The sequence below is a fragment of the Lonchura striata genome, chromosome 2, assembly GCF_050655825.1.
Source record: "Lonchura striata isolate lonStrDom1 chromosome 2, ASM5065582v1, whole genome shotgun sequence".
NCBI lineage: Eukaryota > Metazoa > Chordata > Aves > Passeriformes > Estrildidae > Lonchura > Lonchura striata.
In genome coordinates, this window is record NC_140704.1 from 69976182 (window position 1) to 69993194 (window position 17013).

Sequence of the window (17013 nt, forward strand, 5' to 3'; positions counted from 1 at the left end):
ACTTGTGGCACACACTCTGGCTTATCTCACTGCATTGCAGCTTGAAGAAATTAATTTGGAAAAATGTTTGGCAAATTTATTATGTGGTCAGAATTTTTATGACAGAAGTTGAAAGATGTATTTTCAAAGTGCTTCAAATACAAATGTGACCAGTTATCTCATACTGCGTGAAGAAATTCTGTCCTTGATTATACAGAACAAATGAAAGTGCAAATATTTCCTTTATCAGAAGCATTCTTCAAAGTTTCCCAGTATTCCTTAAAAAATATAGCAAAAGCTCTATTCTCTCTACTGGCATTCAAACATGATGGAATAACAAAATCCACTCTATAAAATGGCAGGGGTTTTTGGCAGACTTATCTGTAAGTTGTTGTAATTTATGATCTTGAAAACTAAAAAGCAATATAAAGGCATGCCCAACTTCATGTTAATGATGAAACTGCTGATATTCTCAGTTAAAATGTTGATTTGAAGGTTGAGTGGAATTTCTCTTTGTTTGGACAAAAATTGCCCTTTCATTCTGCAAAACCAGTGCAATGCCTCTGGTTGCTGTGTTCTGTTGCCACCATTTTTCCAGCAGTTTCCACCATTTTTCAATCACCAATCCCCATCTTTACTGGAATCCCTATCAAGTTTCTAGAGCTTGAGAAACCTCTGTGACCCTGAGCTGTTTGCATAGTTTTTGACTTATTACCTAAGAAAAATAGTAGATGAAAGTGCAAATATGTAGAGTCATTTGGATGCAGGAAATACTGGCAAAAATCTTATGTTGGCTGGAAATGATCAAAGTGATCAGTTCATGTGAAGTTATGTCATTTTTTAGTGTCCTGCCATTTCTACCATATTCTTTAGGAGAAAGGAACAATACTAATTTTTTTTTAATTTTTTTTTTTTTTTTTTTTTTTTAACCAGGAGTATTCTTATTTTTGGACAGCTAGCTTCATTCTCATTTCTTTCTCATTATAGTATGCTATAATAATACTCCAGACATCATGCCGGCGCTCTTGAAAATATTTTTTGCTAGTGCAATATGAAACTTCCATCAGCACAGACCTCTTCACCAGTACAGTTGAGGAACCCAGCTACAGTTCCCAGGCAACTTTATCTTCATAATTTCACGAAACAGTGTAAAATGTAAACATCATTGTTTTCTCTTGTCTTACATATCTGCTTTATTTGATCACCTCATGAAAAGTAGCTTATACTCTTCTTGCTGCTTCTGACATAGAAGTAAGACACAGATGATGCAAGGCTGATTCTGATGCAGAAATCTTTTTGGAGAATTCAATAGCTGGTTGTTAAAGTGTAAGAGGCACTAAAAAGATGTAGGCCTGCCTCATTTTGTACTCCATCTCAGTTGTTTAAAAGGCAATTTCAAGTTCATTACTAGTCTTTTGTCTTTGGAATCTGGCAGCTTATGGTTTTGTTGCCTTTACTAGTACAATAAAGGGAGAGGTGTAAGAAGTGAAAAGGGTATCGATCTTAAAAGTGGAAAACAGTAAACTTCATTTTTTTTCATGGGGGCATCTGTTTTCCTTCTTCGTATTTGGAGTATCTCAACATGGAGGAAATCGAAATAATAGTTTGCATTTCTTCTTGCATATGTGAGAAAGTTCACAGAGTCCCTTCAGGAGCAGAACAAATTTCAGGGAAAATAAAAAGAACAATTGTCTTAGGCCAGGCATGGTAGAAAAGTCTGATAAAACTATGTGTTGGGCAAACCAGCAAGATATAGGCAGGAGGAAAGAAGCCAGGAGAAATCTTGCTGCTCTTGAGTTCTTAGTCTACACTTCTTCTGAGGAGTGGGAACGTTGTTTAGTCTTACTCAGTTTTTTTATTCCAGTCAAGTATGGGTAAAATAATACTCTGAAAGGGGGAAGCACAGAAGAAGAAAAAGGGCAGGACAGGACAATAAAATGCTGCCTACTACTGACCTTCTGATATGATCCAAGATTGAGTGAAGGCAATGGCAAAAACAAATGTGTGAACTTTTCTCACAAGTATTTCTACATAATTTTGATACCTTCATACCTTAGGCTTTGAGAACATTAGAATGTAGCATTTACAGCAATTGTAGGAATACAACAGTGATTTCTTCCTAGTGTGCCACATTTATTAATACATTTATTTTAATGAATGGTGATTTGTTTCCTGTGCCTCTGATTTTCTGTTACATTTTGACTGTAATTAATGGGAGATTACTTACAAAGGGGAAAGAGCATAAATAGGAATTGGAAATATTTTTTTTCCTTGGAGAAATGTTATATTTACATGGCACATTTTTATTTGTATTTGCAGGCTTTTTTCACAAAGGCATAAGAAGATCCTCTATTCTTGAGGCCTTGTTTCACAGCTGTCAACCTCCTTTGTGGATGGTCTGCAAAAATCATAAAGATAGGCAAGGACACTCCTTCCTTGAGTGTTCAAGACAGCTAAACAATGTGTAAATCTCCCTCTGAATCCCCATTTTCACATACATTTAAACGACCAGTCTTGCCATACCCACACAGAGGGTTAAAAAGATCTATCACACAATTGCTGATCATTATTTTTCCTAGTTCTCTCGTGTTAGCCAAGGTTTTGTACCTTAAGAAGTTTCAGGCCTGTCTAGGTATTGTTTAGTGTGTATGTCCAAACCATTCTATTGGCTTAATTGATAAAATAGCCATTTCCACACCAAAATTTGTGTGGAATTGGAAGCCTGCTAGATGAGATCACAGTAGTCTGATTAGTGATGTGATATGCACAGAACTACAGGCAAAAGTTTTGACATCAGCTGTAATTTTTTTAATTTAAAAAGTTTATAATGTGGTTGTAACACCTGGGTTAGACATTGTTGACCTATCTCAATAATTGATTTCCCTTGCAATTAAATTGTACAGCTGGTTCCACTTTCTTTTGTATTAAAATCCAAATACAGCAAAGGATGTTGCCACTTAATTTGAGGATTGTAGAAAGCCATAGTGTCTTCCAATTTTTAAGTACTTCTTACTGTCTGAGCTATATAAGGGCTTTTTTAAAGAGAAGATAAAACACAGTGATATAGTCCATAGTAGTACTTTCTTTCTTTTTGTCTTAGAGCAGAAGTGATTTATCTTACATTTTCTTGAACTGATTTATTTTCATTTTCTTGCATGGATAATAAAGAATTGTTCAGAATTTTCATTCTAGTATGCTAATGAAGAGTTGTTTCTTTTGCGTACCTTTTTTAAATGGAAATAACTGGCATACAGTTCAAAAAATAGTAAAATGCATCCCAAGTAGTTTGACAGTAGTTGCTATTAAATTCTAAACACCATAAGTCACACTACATTTATTATTATTTAATGACTCATTCACTTTGGTCCCTCTGTGAGCCCTTGATGTGTTTGTCATTCAGCATTATGCCACTAGAAGTGTCAGCAGTTCTAGGGTCTTACCTTGCCTTAGACTGAAGAAACCCCCTGAAGTGTGTAATTTTTGATCATACAGTGTCTACCTTCAAAATAAAAGAAAATAATATCATTATCCTATCCTCATTAACATTTGCAGGTTCTGATGATGTTCAGATGCTTTTTTAGTAGCCTGTGATTCATGTAGGTGGAATGAGTTTTTATATTCTTTTGAAAAGAAAGCTGATACATATTTATGCCCTTTTTAACTCTCAGTGCTACCATTTTGTATTCTAAGTTAATTAACTCTCAATTATTTTTTACGTATTTTGAATGTTGTTAAATGTATTAAGAGAGCTTTCAGTAGGTTTTGGAGGAGAGTTGGATTTGGCTTTGCAAACAGGGTCATTTTGAACCTTTGTTTTTTTCTGTTATATACCATCTGCTCTCCCTTTCTTCTCAGATGAAATGAACAGAGAACATTGGCCTCAGTTGTAGGATGAGCAGAAAAATTGTAGTGATAGTTTGGAGAGAAGTCAGACTTTTTTTTGCAATCTTTTTAGTGTATTTGATTAAAAAATATCAGACTACGGATGAATTCTAGGAGCACCCAATCTTACTGGAGGAATCCCAGCATCGTGTCAGAGGAGACAAAATTGGCTGTTGATTTGTATCAGTGCTGTGTTCACTTTGTCATCTGTGTTCTCAAATCCAGTATTTTCATCTGTTCCTAAAATTTTCCTGCTTTGTTTTGTCTGCAAGGAAGCAACCTGTGGTTCGGCCTGCGATTTACTGAAGTGGTGCTTACACTGGGACCTTTTATTATTCCTGGCACTTATTATTCCTTATTATTCCTGGCAATTCTCTTCCACAGCTGCTGGTGCTGAGCACAGCCTTGCATCAGTCTGTGCTACATCAGCACCCTCCTGACAGAGCCACTCTGAGCACTTCTATTTCCGTCGTGTAGACAAGACTTTAGTCTCAGTAAACAGTTTGGTATTGTGAGTTCCTAAAGCAATTCCTGGAGAAGTTATTTGATAGAGTATTTACCAAGCTGATTTATAAATTCTCATATAACTGATACTTGCCTGGGCTTATGCAGCTGCTGAGAGAGATCACCGAAACAGGAATTGCATATTGTTGCCTTAGCAACTACTACTTCATATTGTGCTTAAATCACTTGGAAATACACAGTATGTCTTAAGGAACTGCTTCCAGCAAAAACACCCAATCTAAATAATTCTAAATAATTTCACATAAGAAGCATAAGGATGGTCTTTCCTAACAAAGTCCATCATTCTTTTAAGCTTGATTGCCTCATTTCACTACAGACTTAGCTTGTTATTAGAAAAAAGCACAATAAAATTTAAAGAACCCATATATTCGTTTACTCATGCCACCATAATCCATCTGATTGCCAAATTGGCTGGAAGTTGAAAATGAAAAGATTCTCCTAAAGGCCATCTTCCATTCTATAAAATCAGCATTGATAGTTTGCTTTCCCATACTTTTATTTTTAATGTCAAGTTTTCTTAAGGGTAGACTCATTGTCTAGTTTTTTTGGTTTATTTGTGGAATGTTAGGGGTATGTAAGGAAGACCTTAAACATATTTTACCTTCTCATATGTTTGTTGTTCCTATTATGAGATGATACTTTTATTTAGAATTTTTCTGTAGATATTTGCAACAGTTTTAAGGGGTTTGTTAGATCATTTGAAAAAGAGAAGGAGGGAGAGGCTTTTGCCAGTAATACATTAAGGCAGTTGCTTGAGTGCTCATGCTACCTGATTGTCTCAAATACCAGTTTTGCACAGAGATGCTGTAGCATCTTCCTCAGCTCTGTGGTCACTCCTCTGTGTCACAGTGAGAATTGGATTTTGTACATGTGGAAACAGTGTTTCAGAGAGCTCAAACAAAACAGCATTTTAGCAACGGTGTGCCAGATGCCAAAAAAAGCCAGTTTCTGACACCGCATCCTTTTTCTTCTTAAGGAGGTTTACAACAGAAAGATCCAATGAGAGAGAGATGCTTTCAGGGGCAATATGTATCTTCCATTTCGGAAAACTTATTTTCATTTTGTAATATTGTACACAGTCAATGAAATTTAGAAATGTAGTATGACAGAGTTGTCAACATTCTACTTCTATTACCCCTTTTCTAGGCAATGAAAAGGAGAGACAAGCAAAATGCAAGCTTACAGAATTTAAAAGGAATCAGATATTTTGAGGACCAGTTGTCATTTTTAGGTCACTGCTCACATCCCTGAATATAATTTTCATCTAAGCTGCATGGCAGAGTTTGTATGTGCTGGGAGAAGCTTTTTCCCAGCAGGAGACCAAATCAAAATGAAGCAGTCAGATGCAGGTGCACAGTAATAGACAGGATCTATTTACCCTGAAGCGTGAGCAGTGGGCCAAGAAAGCAGAAGCAGTCTACTTCTATCTCTCACCTCCTTCTCTCCCTACCTTTTCCCTCCCTGTAACTTTGCCAACAAATTCATAAGGGGACCAAAGAGAAGGTGTTCACTTGCTGTTAATGAGCTGCAGTGCCTGCTGCCGAAGGTCTAAAGCACTTTTTTGTTATGCTGATTGTGTGCTATTAGAGCTGGCTGTCTTTAATTTATACCTAATCCTTCCTTCCAGCTTGCACTGCCTCAAGCCAGCCTGGAAAATGGTTACAAGAGTTTTTTCTGTGGGCATCTGTTGCCTGTGTCCATTCTGAATTTTGAATGATGCTGAAACAAGTGTGGCTGAAACAAGTGTGCCTAAAAAAAATAAAATTAAAAGCCATTTTCCTAGGTATTATTTCATAAGTCTTACTTTTTATGCAATCTTAAAAAAAAATCTGCAGCTTTGTTTAAAGAAGGGCAGTTCGATAATGATGATTTAACAAAGTCAGCTGTATTGGTTGATGTTGAAATGAGACACCTTGCCGAGCGTTGTCTGCTTTTCACGTGGGTTTCCAGAGTTTATTAGTTAAGAGCTGAATACTTTCCTGTATATGAAGACCACCACCCAATGCTGTTTCCAAGTCTGAAAAAAGCCTGAGTAATATAAGTACAGGAAAAACACCAAGAATTTTGGTTTTGTTGCATATTAGTGCCATTGTAGGACTGAGACAGCTTTGTCTTGGTTTGGAAGGAAGAAATAGGGATACATGAATCCATGAATTCAACTGCTTACTCTGCAGCACTGAAGTGCTCAGGTTCTGTGTTTCTGTCCCCAGGTAAAATGCACCAGACATATGCTATAAAGATTAATCTGACTGATTATTGTATGATGCAAAAGATATGGAACTCTATAATATTTATGTCACTCTGTTGCTGTAGTTTTGTGCAGGGGTTATGCACTGAACATAACATAATAAAAAAGAGTCATGTACCCATCTGGAATCAGACAGCCGTTGTAACATGAGCCTTAGTGAAGTGGCAGCTGTCTGTGCTGTGTGCTAGAAAAGCATATTTATCCCAGCATAAAAATTGTCATGCACAGGAGATGAACTATTTTAATGGTACTGCTTTCCAATATCCACATTTAAATCCCAAACAACTTTGTTGAAAAGCTCTGAGACAAGTCCATGCTTTGTCTCCAAGATTACCTTCAGAAAGGGAGAGATGTATACATTCTAAATTTTAGAGGAGCAGTGCTGCATAGCAGGACAAAGCAGTACAAAGGAGATTTTGAAAAGAGATGTGTTCTGGTATCATGAAAACAGGACCATGTCATAAGTTTCTAGAAACTTTGTCGCTTTTACAGGGAGGTAGTGGTGCACTTTGACTTCTTTATGAGGTGGAGAACATACCTACAATATGTAAACAGAAGACCTAGAGAATGCTTTATTATAATTTTCAAGAAATTTTACTTCTATTTACAGATGGAGTCACATGATTTATAAAAAGTAGGTCCAGCAGTTAATTTCTCCTTTATTGTCAAGAATACATAGTCTGCATAATTACTAAAATTTATTCAAAATAATTAGACCGCAACTGAAAGAACAGGAGAGAAGTAAACCAAAACTGATATAGAAGAAACCCTATCTACATTGCTTTTGCTTAAACTTTGTTATACTTAATAAAGTTCAAATATGTTTATCAGAAATGTCCTATACATCAGAATAATCTGCTAAAACATGCACGCATAAATTGTGATGATGTGTATTTTTCATTGCTTGCTTTATGACAGATTTAAATAACAAATACAGGAAAGCAGATTTTTATGTGGCTTCCAAGCCTTGTACTAAGTATGTTCCATGATGATTTGGGTCAGAATCCAAGCCAGCCTCCTTCAAGAGAAATGGAGACATGCTTACCAATTCCACTATGAATTTAACTTAGTCTGAAGAAGGCTTTGGCCACTGTCTCTAAATCAGTGGAGATGCTACATGGGCAGTGTGCTTTCTTCTATGGGAGAAATATAGAAATACGGTGGTTATTAATTTATGTCTTTTATAGTCAGATGATTGGCTAATCAAGCTGATAAAATGCAAGTAAAAGAGCAATAAGGAAACACTGAAAAAGATCATGTGCCACATGCTCTGTAGTAAGTAACAAATCCAAACTGTGCAATCATAGTCTTCATTGATGGAAAAAAATAATTATGGGGGTATATACATTACCTTGAGTGTAATCATAGCAGATGCAACTGTTGACATTACATAGCAATATTCTATTAAAGCATGTAAAAAGGGACAGTCCTTGGCACCCAAACTGTTGCAGAGTTTAAAAATCGGTATTGTATTTTGTGTAATTCAGTCAGTTTTGGTTTAAAAGAGAATCTTAATTTTACTGCAGCCAAGAAGGAGTTTGGACATTTCTTGCTGTTCATTCATTTTATAAAATCAGCCAGCTGGAAAAACTGCTTTTCATGGTTTCCGGTAAAGGAAGAACTGAGTTAAAGAATTACCACATCAAAATTTCCTGAAGGATAAATGAAAATGAAATAAAAGTTCCTAAATTATTTGATTATTAACTCTGAGATTTACAAACTTCCTGGTAAATGTTGCAGTGCAGGAAGTGATCAGACCAGAAGCAATTGTTGCATGGTTTTTGGTGAAAGGAAATTCCATTTGTATAAATTATTTGACCACTTTGGCATGGGGGAGGTTGCTGGGCAAGGTTTTTTTGCTACCATTCATAAATATTTTCTTAATGTCATCCATAAAATAAAAAATAATGATTCTATAGGAAAACGTTCCAAATTGAGATGCCAGGGCTGAGTTGCCTCAGTTCCAGATGCTTTTGCCAGAATTGTAGTTCCCTGAGAGCTGGAACTCATGTGTACCTATGGAAGCAGATGAAAGAATAGGAATAAAAATAAGATACTGAACTACTTCTGCTGCTACATGCCTGAAAAAAAAAAATCATCAAAGTTATTATAATTATGACTGTTATTAGATATCATGTCTGGTTTCTGCATATTTAAATTCTGAGAGAGGTGAAACTTAGGCACTTAGAGATCCCAGGGGAATAATTGCAGAAATGATGACATATTCCACTTTTTGAACAAATTTCAATACCAAAGCTGCGTTCTGCGTACTTACATTTCTTCTTAATTATACTTGGATGCAGGATAGATAGTAATTTTCTGTCTTACAAATCATGTAGCCAATTAGTCTTGTAGATCATGAATACGCAATGGCCTAACTCATTAAATGGAATTTTCCTTCTCTGTTGTTATGGCAAAAGAGTCTGCAAATAGTTGAGTATTATATCTCTCTGGGAGCTCAGCCTTGGCCAAGGCTACAGATCCATAACTTCAGCAAGTGGACAATTACTGGGTTTACTTTTCATTCCTTACAGTGTGCCATGTTAGTCTTGTGTGTGTGTCTGTCTGTCTGTATGCATGTACTGTAAATTGGTATAGGTGGTTTTGCTCCTCTAAACTTCTCAACTTAAATGCCATCATTCTGATGCTATGTGATTAATTTCGTCTTCCTGATTATTTCCCACTCCCAAGAAATTCTGAGCCCAGAATCTTTCCCTCTGGCCCACTGAGACATGCAGACCTGACCTCTTTTGGCTTCTGGAAGCAAAGCTGAGAAAAACTGGCAACATGTCTCCGAAGAAACCACATCTTATATCAAATGATCTAACACAGGTGTTCTTTTCTTCTTCCCTCTGATTTTTAATTTTTTTTTCCTGCATAATATGCTTAGCATTCTGTCATCTCAGAGTATGAAGATAACACATGTAACCTGGTCTGCCTCACAGGCAGGGTTCATAGCCACGATGAAGGCAGACTGTTATGACCAGAGAGATCCACAAGACAACTGAGAAATGAGTTACAGACCCAATATTTCTCTGAGCCAGTTTTGCTGAGTTTCTGTGTTGGTAAATAATAAACAGGATGTGAAGACATGACTTGGTGATTGGCCTTCGTGCTTTTTCAGTGGTAGCATGTTTGCCCAAGGGTGAATGTTGCTTATCTAACATTATCTGCTCCTCTTTTTCATTATATTGCAGGACATCTGAGACTTGAGCAGATGTTGAGTTGTGATTTTTAAAAGCTGTGGTCTCAAATATTATAGAAGTAACAAAACCTCTCCGTTTAGGGGAAATGTTTTCTGTAATCTTATTACTGGAGTAGTTATCTTGAGTGCCTTATTGACATGTTTTGCAAAACTACTCTGGGGATTTAAATTTAACTACTGTTTTCTTGAAAACAATAATAAAAAAAACCACCCTGCTGTTGGTTATACTGGATTTTTACTAAAATTTGAGTATGTTTTATCTGTTGTTATTTGTAGTTACAGACTTCCCAGAGAATGGAGATTCTAAAAGTATGCAAAAATATACATATTTCTACTATTAGGATTCTGTTACTGAGTCTGGAACTGGCGATTTTGCCCCTTCTGCTGTGTACCCCACAACTTGTGGTTCTGGCTATCAGACTTTGGGGAAATGATGAGCTAGGTGCTTGCTGTCTCCCTCACTTTCCAGGGTTTACTTTGGGAATGTTCCAGATAAATGCATGAGAAAGGGAATACAAGAGTTATTCTGTGAAATCTTTCTTTTTAGCAAGTGGAGAATTATATACATATCTCATGTGTATACATATTCATGTACCTATATATGCTGTAATGCAGATATGACATTGCTGTTCCTATTTGTTAAACTTCTATTTTCTACATTTTACTGTAAGAGAAAATCCTAATCTTATCTTTTACTGCTTGTACCTTAAAGAATCAAAACATTATTATTCTCTCTGAATCTTACAGAGTTCACATGGAATTTATGATGGAGATGTTAAAACGTGTGTGTAACAGCTGCCGCTAGGATGTGGTGGGGATCTTTCAGGGAAAAGGGAAGGGAATGCAACTTTGCTCATGGATATTAAAACTGTTGAGTAAAATGTGAAAGCTTCTTGAGTCTCAGAATAGTAATAAAAGCAGTGAGTAAATTTAACTTGCTAGACAGTTGCAATTTGCAGAATGCATTTGTCAAGTAGTTTGGAAATAATCTAGAGCACATTTAGATGGAAAAAGTAGAAATGGGTTCAGAATAAAAATGTGAGCTAATTGTCCTTCTCGGTTTGCAGAAATTAAGCTATACACTTCATCATAAACTCAGTAAGGGACAAGACCAGAGGGAGATTTTGAACTTTGGGGAAAGTGAGATTTTGTTCCATATCTGTTTGGTCCCTAAATGCAAGTGATTTGTCTTTGAGTCTTCAATTTAATTTTTAAAATGGGTGCTTCCTTTGAACAGTGTTAGTGCATTTGGAAGTTGAGAAGTATAATTGAAAGACAGATCTTTCCAGACCAGTGTTTGTTTTGCCTTTAGTATGTTGGGTCTGTGAGTTGTTAAAAACTCTTCTTCTTGAGTCTTTGTAATATGCACTGTTGGCTCCACTGCCATGGAAATTGGTGTGATCTCATGAATACAGTGAAATGAGATCACCAAGAGGGAATAAGGACATGCCCCAGCATTGTAAATAACAAGTGTGACTTTTAAAGAAAAGACACCCTTTTAGTGATTGATTGCACTTTTTTTTCGTTAGGTGGATGAAAATGTAATGGACTTTGTTCATATATGACATTTTTATTTGCTATCATGTTAATAAATAAAAATCAGTTTATATTTCTGAACTGGATTTTCATGTTAGGCCCCTCTTTTTTTTTCATTACAGCCCCTCAGTTCTATCCCTCAATTCTTTTAACCCTGTCAGTTTTAGACTCCTGTAAGTAGGGTTTTCTCTACTCTGCTTTCTTACTGATACTGAGTTTCCTCAGAGAATTTCATTATTTCTGCTAAGGGCATTTGTTTGTAGCTGAAGTTCTCAGTATAATTCATTGGTTTTAATTTTTGAGTCATCTCTCATCTTCTATTTTCCAGGTTGGTGAGAGGCAGAGAGTTCTGGTAACAGAAGAATCCTTTGACTCCAATTACTATGTTGCTCACAATCCTTTCTATGAGCAGGTACAGTTAAATAAACCAAATAACATATTTTTGTTTTATCTTTGCTTTCTGATAATCTCAGCAACACAGAGTGTCAGGATTAAAAAAAAAGTCTAGTAGAGAAATAAGAAGCATTTTCCAGGAAACATGTGACCATCAAGACTTTTTTATGAGATAATTTGTTTTATTATTGTGTTGTAAATATAATTTACCTGAAATTATGTTAAGAAATACACCGTGGATATTTGAGTGTACAGTGTGGTTTAAGAAGCTGTTAATTGTTGCAGTAATTTTAATTTTAATGTCCCCAAAGCACTGATTTCTGAATAGTTGAGTCCTGACAATTTGTATAAATGTTTCTGAAAAGTGTTGCAGGCAGTGCAATTTGAAAAAAAAAAAATCTAACAATAGAAGAGTCAGAAACTTTTTTAGATTAACACTTCAGCATGGCATATTGTGTTTCATAGAATCATACGATGGTTTGGGCTGGAAGGGGCGCTGCTGGCCACCCCTCTTTGGATGCAGCCCAGGAGATAATTGGCTTTCTGGTCTGCAAGTGCACATTTCTGGCTCATGTCTGGCCTCTCAACCACCAGCACCCCCAAGTCCTTCTCAGCAGGAAAGTACTCACTCTCCATGAGTTCTTCTCCCAGTCTGTACTTGTGTCTGGGATTGCCCCAACCTGGCTGCAGCACCTTGCACTTGGACTTGTTGAAACTCATTATGATTTTGTGGATTTACTTCTCAGGCTTGTGTAGGGCCCCCTAAATGGCATGCCTTCCTTCTAGTTTTTTTTAATTTCCTTCTGTGTACTTCCTGTAGATAAATTCTTGCCACACAAAAACATTATCTTTGAGCTGGGAAGGAAGCACACGCATCAATTTCACAAAATTGTTATTTTTGCTCAAAAGCTGGTGAGTTGCTTAAGACCAATAAAATTTGTTCTCCTGAATCATCATGATTTTATTTTATATTCTTAGTGCATTTTCTTGCACTAAGCTGTCTACAATTTGCTTTTGCTACCATTAGGTATTCTGTTTTCTGAACCTAGGAAGATTATAGATGATAGCTGTGCTTTCTTCTGGTTTTGGCTTATGTTATGGAATTTATTAATTTGTTTTTTCTTAGTAGTAAGTAACATTTCTATTCTTAAAATATCTGTTTCTGTTAGATATCTGAGTCACTAATTCTTTTTCCTTGCTTTCTTTTTTATTTTCTTTGTTACATATCCAACTTCTAAGTCTTATGTATTGATGCTCCTTGATTTTGTAGTTTATCAGTCAGTTGAGCAACATGGTTTTCCACATAGAGATTAAAAAGAAATGTCTTGGGACTTTTCTGTTCATTGTTTTATGGAAGCTTAATTAATTAAATGAAAAGCAATATGTACCAGAAACAAAGTGTTGATTTTTTGTGTTGTGTTTGTACAGCACCTAATGCAGCTCATGATTGGAACTGGTAAATTTACAAAATACCAATAGTCACGTAGGGACTCATTTTAAATTCTGTTAGGGAATAAATGCTTCCCATTAACAAAATGCAAATCTTTTTCTTAAAATCTTATATGTGGCATGTTTCATAAGGATGGTATCCTACTGTTCACCCAGGTAAGCACAAGAATCCATGCTCGTAACTAAGATTAATAACAATAAATTGAATGATAGTAAATTGAAAACCACTCTAAATTCTAACTATTATATTATATATTATTTGAGCTGAAGCTCAGAGTCCTGGTATGGTGTTCTGTTAATTCAAATAGTTATCAAATGTATTCTGTCTTCACTGAGCTCATCTGTACTGAAAGAATTTGCTATTAAACCCACATCAATACAGCTACACAGACAAACTTAGTGATAAAGCTGCAGCTGACATTTGTGGAGGCTTAAGTGATACAGTTTACAATGAACAGAGTAGTCTAAAGTGACCAAAGAAGGCTTTGCCAGATCCACAGCCAAGGTGAGAGTTTCTGCTGGTTTACCTTAGTTTCTTAGAAATACTGTTGAGGGTTTTTTTCTTAACAAATACTTCAAAACATATCTGAGTGTATACCAAGCCTGGATGCTTGGTTGTTTATGGTATCTCCCAGTTATTTTCATTTAACCTGTTTCTTTTTCTGAAGTTGGGTTTATATTTAGTTACTACCTTTTTTTTCATGAGGAGACAGAAGATTTACAGAGGTTATGAGCCCAGTGTATACTCAGCAAACCTAGTGTCCCTTTGATATAAATTTACCCAAGATGAGTTACTTGGGAAGAACTGTGATCCAGTCACATTGTAATACTCTGAGCATTAGGATCCTGACTTTGTGTTTGCTTAGTCTCAGCTTGCCTGTCTCTGAAAGGCAAAGATTTTTGCGTTTCTTGGAAGATGCTTAGGAAGCTCAGCAGAATCCTAGGATCTTGAACCTCTTACAGTCATGAACACCTTGAGCCTTCAGGAAAGAAGGGAAACCACTGGTGGTGATTTCCTCCAAGTGGGACAATCAACAGTTCTGATAGGTGAAAATGGAGAGGCAGAAAAATGGTCTCCAAATATGGGTAGCACAGGTTTTTTTTTCTCTGAAAGTCCTCTACACATGTAGTTCTAAAAATTAAGCCGTTTTTAAGGTATTTCAATTTCAGCATCCAAGAATCAAGATAAAAAGATAAGATCTTTTCCTATGAAAAGCTCTACTTGGCCCTGGCAAGGCCACACCTGGAGTGATGTGTCCAGTTCTGGGTTCCTCAGGACAAGAGACACAGGGCTACTGGAATGGGTCCAGTGGAGGAGCAACAAAGGTGATCAAGGGACTGGAGCACCTCTCTCATGAGGAAAGGCTGAGAAAGCTGGGCCTGTTCATCCTCAAGAAGAGGTGACTGAGACAGGATCTCATCAATGTCCAAAAGCATCTGAGAGGAAAGTGTCAGAGGATGTTTCCAGACTGTTCCTAGGTGGTGCCAAGCTGTAGGACAAGAGGCAATAGGCAGAAACTGATGCACGGGAAATTCCCCCTGAACATGAGGAAGAGCTTCTTTACTGTGTGGATGACCATGCACTGGGACAGATTTCCCAGAGAGTGTGTGGAGTCTCCCTCACTGGAAAAATTCCAGAACTGTCTGTGTTCAATCCTGTGCCATGTGCTCTACAATGTCCCTGCTTGAACAGGGAGATTGGTTCAGATGACCCCTCTGAGGTACCTTCCAACTTGACCCATCCTGGGATTCTGTGTGTGGATAAGCTTCAAGTAAACTTTGTTAAATAACATTTCACTGATGAAATGTTCATTATTAAATTTTGCATTGTAAACAGTGTAAAAAACTGTAACTTCATCAAGAAATTACTTGACTTCTTTTTCAACTGCTTACCTATTTTAGAGCCATTTTAAGTCTATTTATTCTTCCATTCCAAAAAATCTTGCTCCTGTGTTTTGGGCTCTTTCATTTTTTAAATGCATGACCTAGGAACCTCTGTTTTGTGCTTTTTTCTGAAGTGGGACTGTCTGATATCACGGTTGTGCAAATTCAGGAAAGAGTGCATTAGTTGCTGACCCAAGAAACAGTCATCTATTTTTACAGGCATTCATTGTCAATCATGCATCACAGCAAAAAGGATCTGCACAATCAAAATAAAGGCTTGTACAAAGAGAGAAAAGTGTATACTTTCTGTCCTGAAGCCTTCACAGACTCAGAAAAAAAATTTTTAACAGTGTCATGGGACACAGATGAAAATGGGAAGCTTTACAATAGTCTGTTAGAATTGTGTCATACAAACGTCCTTGGGAATTGTTTGGGTCTGGATTCAAAAGCTGCAATTCAGGCCCAACTTTTGTATCAATCAAACAGCATGACTTAAGGTTGGAGTTGAAGAGAGCTGAGCTAACACTGCAAAGCTCTTGTAGAATGCAGGCTGGAGATCTTACTGGTCAAGTGTGCCAGGGGCTGTAGGGCTGTAGGATACGCTGGTGATTAAAATGTTTAAGTTTTAGGATTTTCTCTGATGATTATCAAAAATCTGTTTTCTGAATGGATACTAGAGACTCTAATGTTCCTTGTGGTGTTTAGCAACTATGTCTTTATTTTATTTGAAAGGTTCTTGTGCCAAAGGATCCTCTGTTGATGGGTAAGATGGTAGAAGTGAATATTTATGAAGCTGGGAAACATTTTATGAAGGGGCAGCCAGTATCAGATGCCAGAATTCATACTGCATCCATCAGCAGACCGTTAGCAAAAGGAGAAGTTTCTGGTTTAACAGAGGTGAGTAAAAGACATTTTCTGCTTTACTACACTGGCAAATCCACAGCTGTTCAAGCAAAATGATTCCATGCTATGTATCTGTTATCATTTTATAGTTCCCATTTATATATGCATGAAGCTTTAATCTTTTCTGACAGATTGAAATCTGAATTCAAAATATGTTTTTGCTGATGCCTGTAGCTTTGCTTTGCTGACTAGAAAGGCAATAATACACTTGTTTCTTGTTTCTAGATGCAAGATGGGGAAAGAACTTACTAGAATTGAAAAGATTAAACACCAGTAATTATATAATTCAGTATATTTCACTTTAGTGGAAGGATGTATCAGTTTATTTTTTTTTACAAAGCTGCTTTTAAAAAAATATGTATTGATTACATATCTGTTAAAACAGGTCTAAACACTATTCAGAGATTCAAAATTAATTGATGGGTAGAAAGGTGCAGAATATTTACAGTATATTTTGGGAAAAAGGTCAACATCTGATTTAGTAATGTAAAAAAAAATGAAACCCTTTTAAAAAGAGATCTGATTCTTATTTTACGGCTCAGTAGATATGGCTGTTAGCCAAGTATTCTCATACATTTCATGGAGCTCTAGTTGTAAAAACTGATGGAGTGTGAAATGAAAATGTGTATCACATTTCTAAGCATCATTTGATGTCCTTTCTCCAGCACTGTTGTTAGGATCTCCAACAAATATGTAGCACATGGGAGAAGGATAATTGGTAGCTTATCAGCCACTACTGCTTTTACAGTAAATTGCTGATAAGTATTAAAGTGTATATATACGTCCTTGTTTATGTTCTAAGTAGTCACATTTAAGATACATCATCAAGGCATACCTGAGGTGACCAGTGTTAAGCTAAGCTCCTTGGTCTTTTGAATAAGCCTGGCTGTGGAAACACAGAGCAGCAATAATGCACTCCCTGTAATGCACCTACTGTAATGTGTTCAGTAGATCATGACATCTAGGCACAAACACATTACTAAGCTCTCCATTAATATTGTCTGTGTGT

General features: G+C 36.5%; 1 protein-coding gene across 10 annotated transcripts in view; it reads left to right on the forward strand.

Moving 5' to 3' along the window:
• The window catches only part of CDKAL1 (CDKAL1 threonylcarbamoyladenosine tRNA methylthiotransferase), a 375203-nt gene that overhangs the window by 334015 nt on the left and 24175 nt on the right, over positions 1-17013 (forward strand). For all 10 annotated transcript variants that reach the window (XM_085573579.1, XM_085573575.1, XM_085573576.1 and 7 more), the window contains 2 exons: positions 11704-11787; positions 15834-15998. In XM_085573579.1, the coding sequence (XP_085429705.1) occupies positions 11704-11787; positions 15834-15998 (249 nt within the window). The remainder of the gene's footprint in view (positions 1-11703; positions 11788-15833; positions 15999-17013) is intronic.